Consider the following 10674-nt stretch of genomic DNA (forward strand, 5'->3'; position numbering starts at 1 on the left):
AATCTCAACTTCCGAAGTGGGAGGAAGTTCGTCTGGTGTTCTATGGTGTCTCTGCATCCTCGGTGTACATCACGATCAAAACACTGTCCCATCTGCGCTAAGTGCCTGCGCTCTTCAGCATGAACCGAAAAAGAAACCACTGCTATTTGGAAACAGGGCCGTCCTCGGAGTCCCAGGCCGCGTTTATGGACAACACAAGGTCCTTCAGCCGAGACGAGGAGGATTTCTCCGAGCTCGAGCCCGACGAGCAGCTGGTGTGCTCGGTGACCGAGATCACGGAGCACCTGGGCAGGAACATCACGGTGGTGCTAGAGTCCGCGCTGTCCGAGATACGCAAGCTGGTCAGCGTCCGGATCAGAGTCCTGAAGATGGAGCTCCGCGAGAAGACCGACGAGATCGAGCTGCTGAAAGCCAAGCTGGAGTCCACGGAGAAAGATGGGAGGGTTTCTAACTCCAGCAGCCTGGACTTCAGGAAAGCAGAGCATCAAACAGGCCAGAAATACAGCGCCGACCCGAAGAAAGCTAAATCCGGGACGCCCGTGGTTAAGAAGGAGAATATCAACGCGATCTGCGACTATCTGATGAAGGATAAGAACCAGCGGGGTGCTGCTGAAGTGGAGAGCGACCACAGCAATCAGGCCTTTGGGTCCGAACGGGACATGCGGACCGAACCGCAGCCGCACGCGTCTCTGAGCCTGTGGACGGACAGCGGTCCCGCGGACACCGACGCTGACTCGGACATTTTCAGCATGCTGCCGTCCGCCAGCAAGCGCATATATGACTACGAGTGGATGACAGGGGTCGAACTCAACTCAGCTGAGTTTAAAGGTACTGCTTAATCATATAACCTAGAGTACAGACACGCACTATAGTATGCATGTAGTTGTATATAACATGCATGCATTGTATCTTACGTATGTTTGCATGCATATAGTTTATATATGCATAGAGATTTTAGTATGAATGCATTATAGTATATAGATGCATATAGTTGTACAAAGTATGCATGGATTGTAGTATATAGTATGCATGCATTACAATATGTATATACGGTAGATGCATATAGTATTCATGTATTGTGGTATATGTTTTCCTTTTAGTATGTGTCTTGTTGATTATAGTATGAATGTGGTTGCATATAATATGCCTGCATTGTGTCTTATATGTTTGCATATAGTCTATAGCAGTGGTTCTCAAATCTCTCCATGAAGTACCCCAAGCACTGCACATTTTGTCACTGCACATTTCAGGACAGGTTTGAGAACCACTGGTCTAAAGTATGCATTCATTATAGTATATAGATGCACGTAGTTGTATAAAGTATGCATGCATTGCAATATGTAGCGCATAGACGCATATAGTATTGTATAGTATATGTATTGATATGTTTTCTTTTTAGTATGTGTCTTGTTGATTATAGTATGAATGTGGTTGCATAGTATATGCATGCAGTGTGTCTTATATGTTTGCCTACAGTTTATAGTATGCATGCATTATAGTATATAGATGAATGTAGTTGTGTAAAGTATGCATGTGTATAGTATTTATGCTTTATATGTGTAGTTGCCCATAGTATGCATGTATATGCATCCATTATATGTGTGCTTGTAGTATGCATTAATTGCCTTATTGCATACATTTAATAAATTACATGCATTATAGGATACATATATATGGATATAATTCTATGCTAGATGCATATAGCATTAATGTATGGTGTACATATTTACATGTAGTATGCATTCTTTGTAATACATAGTTGCATATTGTATGTTTATAGTTGCCCTTAGGTTGCATGTGTTTTGGTATGCATGCATTGAGCATGCATACATGTTTTTTTTTATTTTCAAATGCTGTTGTTGCTGCAATATTCTGTAATATTTTAATATTTCACCAATGCATGTCAGATCTTGTATGAAATTTAAATACGCTACATAAAGTTTAATTGTATCTACCTCGCTTCAGTTATACAATGAATTCAGTTACTGACTGCTGACATATAAAAGGTGTTTAAGGGTGGGAAAAAATGCAAAATTTAAAGCTGAACATTGTATGTATAAATTAGCAAAACCCAGTTTATCCCTGTTGTCCTGTGCTTCTTTAGGTGATAATGAAACCAAATGCGAAGATGTTCCCACTGTGGATGAGGAGGATGACACTGAAGACTCTGAAGGAGGGAGAGCAAGTTTGAGGTCAGTGTCCGATCATTTTCCTCTGGACACTCAGGGCTCCCCGCGGGAAGACAGGAGCAGCCCAGCGGAGGACAGTGTGGACAGAGTGGAGTCAGGTCAGTGTTGTAAAAGACAAGGAATGTGGCAGTTTCACATGAACTCTAGATAAATGCAGCTGGGAAGCATTATGTGTTCTGCACTTCTAACCCTGATGTGAACATTTAATTGATCTTTATCTTCTTATTAAATTAATTAATTGATCTTTACCTTGAAAGTTATTTTTACTGTAAGTTAAGCAATTTAGTTACAGATATTTAGTCTTTAGTCTTTGTGCTCCAAATATTACCAACAGCCTTGTCAATGAAGAATAAAAAAACTAGTGTTTTTGTAGAGAAAATGTTGGGCAGGAATTGTTCAGATGGTGGTTGAACATACCACAATGGTGTCTAAAATGTAATGTTAGTTTGCTTAAATGGTGTAAACAAAATGTCTATAAGTAGATCAATTTTGATTTCTTGTTATTTTAAATTGTAATATGTATGTATTTACTATCAGCCATTGTGCTCTCTGGAAATTGGTATTTATATTGATCAAAACCTTTACTGATCACTACGTCTATACCCTTAAAAACTATAATCCCTTGTTTGTATGCATCTGGCTAGTATATTTGGGGTCTATAAGAATTCAAATGTTTTTGAAACAAATCTTACCAGAGCTGCATTTATTTGATCCAAAAACACAGTAATATCGTCAAATAATATTACTTTTTACATGTGTTTTTGATTTTGATATATTTTAAAATATAATTTCTGTGATGGCAAAGCTGAATTTTCCGCAGCCATTACTCCAGTCTACAGTGTCACATGATCCTTCAGAAATCAATTTTTATTATTATTATGATCAATGTTGAAAACAGTTCTGCTGCTTAATATTTTTGTGGAAACTGTGATACTACATTTCAGGATTCTTTGATTTATAGAAAGTTGAATAGAACAGAATTTATTAAAAACAGAAATCTTTTATACATTATAAACGTCTTTATCATTTATATGTATCCTTGCCAAATAAAAAAAAAAAAGACTGTCCCCACACTTTTGAATGGTAGTGTATGTTAGACATTAGACAGAACGACACCCTCAGTCACCATGTATTGTATGAAAAAAAAGATGCAATGATAGTAACTCCATCTATGGAAGAAAGCCATTCAGGTTTAAAACAACATGATAGTGAGGGTGAGATGACAGAATTTTCAGTTTTGCACGAACGCTCCCTTTAAATCCTTTTGGTGTGATTTGGAAATATTAATTGTTATACTGACTCTCCCTTCCAGGTCAGCAGTTCTCCTCTCACACCTTCATCTGCCCCTTCTGTGGAACTCTTTGCCCTGACGCCTCTTTCCTGGAGGAACACATCAAGCTCATGCATCATGACGAGAGCACTCTGCAGTCGGCCCCGGGCAGTTCTTCCTCTCATGCAGAGGCCGAGGCAGGCCGAGCTCTGGGAGGCCCAGAAAGACCTGTTGGCCGGGGAGCACGGGAGAAGAAAGTGGAGGGTGGCTATGAGTGCGGCGACTGCGGCCGTCATTTCAACTATCTTGGCAACTTGCGGCAGCACCAGCGCATCCACACCGGCGAGAAGCCTTTCGTTTGCCCTGAGTGCGGAGAGCGTTTCCGGCACGCTGCGCGTCTCAAGAGCCACCGTCTCAGCCACAGCGGAGCCCAGAGCCCCTTCCCCTGCCCCCAGTGCGGTAAGGGCTTCCCAGTACTGTCCGGACTGAAACGCCACCAGCGTGTGCATACGGGAGAGAGTCCATACGCTTGTCCTCAATGCGGCCGCAGATTTAAAGAGCTGGGCAACTTATACACACACATGCGCATTCACAGCGGCGCTACGCCCTACTCTTGCTACCAGTGTGGGCGGAGCTTCAGGCATCTAGGCACATATAAGAGTCATCGCTGTATGCCGGCTACCCAGTTAGCCAGTGGGCACAGTCCAGCATGGGCCCAGGAAGACAAGGTGCAAACCGGGTAACAGCCTGGTGACAGATATGTTCAAAAAGTGGTTTGTTACTTTCTCGACTGCTGGTTCAGGATCAGTTTCAAGTCTGAGAAAAAAAAGCTCGGCTGAAGAAAGATGTGAGAGAGGCCATTAAGACAATAAAACAACATCAGGTTTCATCATAAACATGAAGCTGTATGAATTAGCGCATCTTGTTCATTCAAGTTAGTTCATGTCATCTTTAATGGTAACTTGCTGCTCGTTAGATGTTTGTTTTTGAAACATTTTGCAATAATTTCAAACATAAAAGGTGTTTGAATGTCCATACACAGTATTTCCAGACTTGATGTGATTTAATTAATTTTTTTCTAAAACGTATCTCTGACTGGCAGATAACAGGGCCCCAATGCCTTACAAAAACTAATTTAACAATAGAGAGTCTTTTAGGTTAAGTAATTATACATTAATAATGATTCAGCATGACATTCCCTCATCCACCCTTACAAATAAGTACCATGGTGTCAGATTGTAATACAATGTTATTTGGATATATACCTATTGTGTTGAATAACAACCATATTCATATAACATATGTACACTGACATTCAAAAGTTTGGGGTCTGTATGATTTTTTTAAATGTTTTTGAAAAGTGTCTTATGCTCCTTTATTTGCTTAAAATACAGTTTAAACAGTAATATTGGGAAACATATTTCTATTTGAATATATTTTAAAATTTCATTTATTCATGTGATGGCAATTGAATTGATATTTGGTGATATATTTTTTCAGGATTCTTTGATGAAAAAAAGGTTCAAAAGAACAGCGTATATAGGTAACATTAGAAACATCTTTATTCTGACTTTTGGTCCAAAACAAAAAAAACTTACTGACCCCAAACTTTTGAACAGTAGTCTACATGGTACTTTAAAGAATACCATCCAGTCCAATTAGTATGCAATAATAACGTCAGAAAATACCTGTGAAAATGTATAAGATAAAACAGGAAATAATTTTTATAGATCTGCAAGTTACTGCTAATTGCTAACTGTTATTAGGGTTGAGCGCTTGAGAGACTTCTGTTACTACATCACTGCGACAGTCAGTGGATCTCTATTCAATTTACTATTAACACGTTTTTTTATTTATATTAGTGAATTTGTTTATATGTCTACCTGTATTTTAACAACTTATAAGTTTGAAAAAAATATACCTGAATGGAAACAATATGGATTTAGAAGAGATGGCTTATTCTGAAATGAACCTGGACACAATGAATGGAAATGACTGTATGACGTTTACCAAGTGTTAGAAATACAAGAAATCCACCAGATTTATTTGAACACTACTCAATAGCGGTGATCTCAAAATATCCCGAATATTACTGATTAAATAGCACAACAACAACAAAAAAAAAAACCAATGTACAATTTGTCATTTCTCAGTGATAACTTTGAATGATGTGTACAAGGCAAATTGAACTGTAATTAATAAATATTCTTAAGATATGGTTCAAGTTGTTTATGTATTTGTAAGCGGATGTTGACATCATGACATGCTTTCGAAGCACATTAAAAATAACGTGTATGAAGTGGTGTTTGTTTTTTGAACCTGCCTTGAAATTGCTATGGACACAAACAGCTGAAGTGCTTTTGACAGGATGAATGCTGTTGCAGTCATTCCTCCTGTAAACGTCTCTCAGATATGCATGAGAAAAAGAAGTTGTGACGTTTAATAGAGGGGAACATATATGTCAGGAGAGACTGAGAGAAAGAACAACATTCAGCCAGGAACTCTTTTTTTCTTTATTAGAGGGTGACAAGCCTCTGTCAGTAATCACGACGCCTTAATAACACACTGCCAGCTGAACTTGTAATTTCTCCAGGAGATTGCAGGGCTCTGTTTGACTGAAAGACTATTTTCCAGGAAAACACTTTGAGGAAAATCTACAGATTCTCACTTGGAGACTACAAAAGTTGGCTACACAGTGAATTGTTGATCTGCATAGATGAAATAGAAATAAATATATAAGGGCACAATTTGACATATATTAGTGATTCAATTAATCTACACTAAATGGTGTACTTTAAGCTTTTTTCCTTTGCACTCAGCAAATGGTTTGTATTAATGTAAACACACACACACATTATATATACATGGCTTTAAGCCAACACGCTTGTCTTTATTGAACTCACTGTAAAAATACATAGTGCAAAGATAAATGAATAATAAAAATAAAAAAGTGAATATCTAACAACTTCTTCAAAAGCCGTTTGGAGTTGACTAACCTAGAGACAAATTTATGTAAAATGAATTTAATATTATATAGTCAACTTTATATAAAATGTATTACTCATTCATTATATTATATAATTTTTTTTAATGTATAACGCTGGAAAGGGTTAGAAAAGTAAGAGATGATATTTTTGTACACTATATTTGCATTGACATGCATTTTATGGACGACCGTTTCGTGAACCTAGGAGAGGAGGTAATTCTGACTTTGCTATGACAATCTGGCGCTTCTGAATCAGCTACTGTTTTGTTAAAAAAGCATCATATGACCCCTTTAAAACGTGACTGCTCTGTGCATTGATGTGGGTCTGAATGCTTTGCCCATAAGCACACCCATGGTTCAGCTAAAAATACACCATATCATCTATTCCTTTGCACTCAATATTAAAAGGACATGGTCATGTCTGTTAAAAACCATAACTTTCTGCACCTGACACCGCAGTTAAACTCCATTAACTGATACTAAATCCTCAGTGGTGCATAAACATGCCACACTGGCAATCATTTAAGGTTGCTTTCTAGACTTATACATAAATGTTGAATTCATCTGATAAAATCCACTGGAATTGTGTGGTATGAATACAATAAACCAGCCCATAAATATCATGCTTGTTTGATTTCACACAGGGGTATGAAGGCACTACAGAGATAGTGCCTTTCCATCAGGTCTTGTTTTATAGTAAAAATATATATAGTGCAGATATGGTTTCATAAGAGACATAAAACTAGCACAATGTAGGAGACGATGTTTATCTGTCATGACACAATATTTCACAACAGAATGTCAGTGTTGAGCAATCCAGAGAACCCCGTAAAAAAGAAAATTTACATTCAAGTTTTGTCACATTTATGATATGCTTCTCCTGGTCTTCTGTGTTCCAGAAGCACACAGAAATTACAATTCTGCAGCACACATATCAGAAACTGGTCTTGCATGTTACAACCACAAAATGACACTTGCTGGAATCTCAAACATCACTAAAAAATAAACATTATGGGAATGTGCATCAGTGGAGGCTGATGCTGATGTTCAATGGATAATCAAACAATAAACACTCACCAGTCGAACATGAGATTGTTTTGGTTGTTTCCTAAGACTTTTACTTTTAATAAAATACTCTTTGAGTATGCTGAATGAACTTGTCAGATATTGGCCATTGCAAAAGATTCTGAGATATTCTAATAAATGCTGGTAACCAAACAGTTGATGTTAATCACCTTACTATGGAAGTCAGTGGTTACCAGTAACTGTTTGGTTACAACTTACTTCAAAATAACTTATTTTGTGTTGAACAGAAGAAACTTATTAAACTTAGAAAGTTATTGGAGAAAATATAGTTTCAGTATTTCTACTTGAAAATTTCACATTTAATTCAATGTGTTACTTGCTGTTTTTTGTCATAATTAATCATGAAATTTAGCAGTTTCTGAGTGAAAATTGTTTCTACACCATTTTGTTTTTGCCATTGTTGTAGCATATTTTTCTTCAATATACATAGAGCAACACCAATAAATTCTCCCAGTTTTCCACAGACAAGCATGCTATTTATTTGCTTATGGCATTTCCAGTACTATACATTATAGAATTATAAATGAATTGAAGTTGTACACCAAGTTAGACAATGAATATTGAAGTGTTTATCTGAAATTTGTAACAAAATCCGATCAACCACCAGAGTATCTCTATACAAAAGACAGAATTCTTGTACTGAAATGACATTCTTCAATTATATGACACTGCATTCATTCAACTGAAGGGGGTTGATGCATACAAAGTAGAATACATGTGGGAGAAAACAATAAGAGTCGTTCCAATGGTTTCCTGAAAAAATATTATCTTCAAAAATCTGCTCTTCTCACAAAATATGCCTGAGTTAGTATTTGTACCATTCTGTGTCTCTATGTATATAATGGAGCTTTGGTTAATAGATACCAGGCAGAATCATTAATACTTTGCATTTTCATGCATTTCTGGGAATTCTGAAAGGTTACCGCTGAGCATAATCTAATGTCTTTGCTTTTAATATTTCAGCAACCCCAAACACGCATTGTGTTTTCTGGGAACAGCTCTGATAATGCCATAAACCTTAAGAACAGACATTAACCTATGTCAAGAAAAATATGTAAAAATATGCCAAGAGTCATTTTATGAGTTAATGATGAATTATGGCTATTTATTAAAAATGAAACTTCATTAGCTATGACAATATACCTCATTAAACCTGTACCTGATATTAGCTATTCATTTGAATGAAATATCACATTGCTTTTCATCCTTTTAAAATGATCTAAAAGGCTGGAGTAGATGAGTAGATCTTAATTTTTCATCACTTTTCTGTAAACTCAAACCTTGAATTGACAGTGGGAAGTTAATTCGTTTTTTTTTTCTGAAAGCACTTTTCATTTGCACACAAAATTATACTTGAGATGAGATGTATAGTTTGCAAAGTTCCATTACTATAAACCTTAATTTAATTCTGTTCAGTGTTTTATGTTGACATTCTGTTCAATATGTGAATCAAAGCAATCAAAGCATCGTGACCATGGGACTGTCAAGCTCTAAAAACAATAAAAAACAAATGAAATCTAGTAGATACAGCTTGTACACATTATTTTAATGATTTTTAGGTCATGATCTATAAAATAGAGATATGATTCACTGATAATATTCCATGGAAAAACATCAACGACCCCAAACGGCATTGATTCTCACATGCACAGTACCATACCTGATGCACAACATTTATATATATATATATATATATATATATATATATTATAAAATTTGAGAGTTACAGCAGAGGGGAGGATGTTCAGCAAATAATGCAACATTTTAGTCTGTTTTTCATATCATATGACCATGGTGCTTTTTATGTTTAGTACTGTAAGAGTAAACTTACAAATGAAAATCGGCACCTAAGACTCTCATTTTTGACTGAACAAATACAATTTCCCCAGTTCAATATCAAACTGTCCACATCCGTCCACTGTCATTATATTGATCCATATTGTTACATCTTGTAGCCAACCAAAAGAACACCAACAAAACAATAATTTATTGAAGGATAGTCTGAAGCTTTCAAATCATGGGGTTTAACATGCTTTGGCACAATAGGTTTCAGGTGAATGCAGGAGATCAATCAAACAATCAGTCTGGAGAGATAGAGCACAGTGGCCACGGACGAAATACCTTCTGGGCTGAAGTCTGAAGGCATGAGAGAGGGAAAAGAAATAACTCAACACAGAGTTAGCTGTGTTTGTCCTGAAAATAGAATAAATTTGGATGTAATGAGACAGAAAGATTACAGGGTGGATAGAGAGAGAGAGAACAGAGAGATAGAGAGAGATGCACAGGAGAGGAGAGAGAGAGAAAGAGAGAGAGAGAGAGAGAGAGAGAGAGAGAGAGAGCGAGTGCATATCAGCGCACAACCACTGGAATCAAGGAGAATATGTGAAGGCAGCACATGAACGAGGGAGAGAGAGCCAGACAGATGGAGACAGAGAGAGAGACTGAGAGATAGAGGGTTGGCGGGTGGACAGATGAAAGAGCTGCAGACGAGAAGATGCTTCAGCTTTGTCAATGTTTCCAGCATCATGAGGACGATACAGGACAACCTGCACAAACAGACTGACATATCAGCAGCTTCCTCCTGATTTAAATCAAGCAGGATCACTAACCGACACAACTCTACACATCTGGATCACATCAGGTAAAAAAAAAAAATCTCTACAATATATATACTTTAAATGGAAATATAGCTTGTTGAGTTATTGTAACTCAACCATGATTATAAAAGTATACACAATTTAGCATTGATTTTATCATTCAAAGACTTTCAGGTTTTATTACATGTGAGGGAAATAACATTTATAAATGATACTGACTTTATGTCTGTGTCTGATTTTATGTTTATGGACCATGGAGAACTACGTTGTCCATAGATATTAAATCATTAATACATGTTATTTCCCTCACACGTAACAAGACCTCAAAGTCTTTGAATTATGTCAGAGAACACAATGTTTTAGACCTGTAACTCTGTGCGTGAGGGGAGGAAAGAGAGAGCAAGCAGTTACCTTCATTTATACAAAAGCATCAGAAACAGGTTTATACATAAACCTGGCAAGACAATACATCATCTAAAAAATATAAATGCTATAATAATACCCAGTATAAAAATATGAGTTAAAGGAAACATTTCTGTCCCACTT

At 36.9% G+C, this 10674-nt stretch overlaps 1 protein-coding gene across 1 annotated transcript; it reads left to right on the plus strand.

Annotated features, from left to right (window-relative positions):
• Positions 1-4770, plus strand: LOC107679294 (zinc finger protein 23-like). Its single transcript, XM_016474823.1, has 3 exons — positions 1-828; positions 2105-2287; positions 3502-4770. Exons 1-3 carry the CDS (start codon positions 120-122, stop codon positions 4200-4202), a joined length of 1593 nt encoding a protein of 530 aa, XP_016330309.1. The 5' UTR covers positions 1-119; the 3' UTR covers positions 4203-4770.
• Positions 4771-10674: the final 5904 nt, after the last annotated feature.

The sequence above is a fragment of the Sinocyclocheilus anshuiensis genome, unplaced genomic scaffold (genome assembly GCF_001515605.1).
Source record: "Sinocyclocheilus anshuiensis isolate Anshui unplaced genomic scaffold, SAMN03320099.WGS_v1.1 scaffold1644, whole genome shotgun sequence".
In the NCBI taxonomy this organism is placed as follows: Eukaryota; Metazoa; Chordata; class Actinopteri; order Cypriniformes; family Cyprinidae; genus Sinocyclocheilus; species Sinocyclocheilus anshuiensis.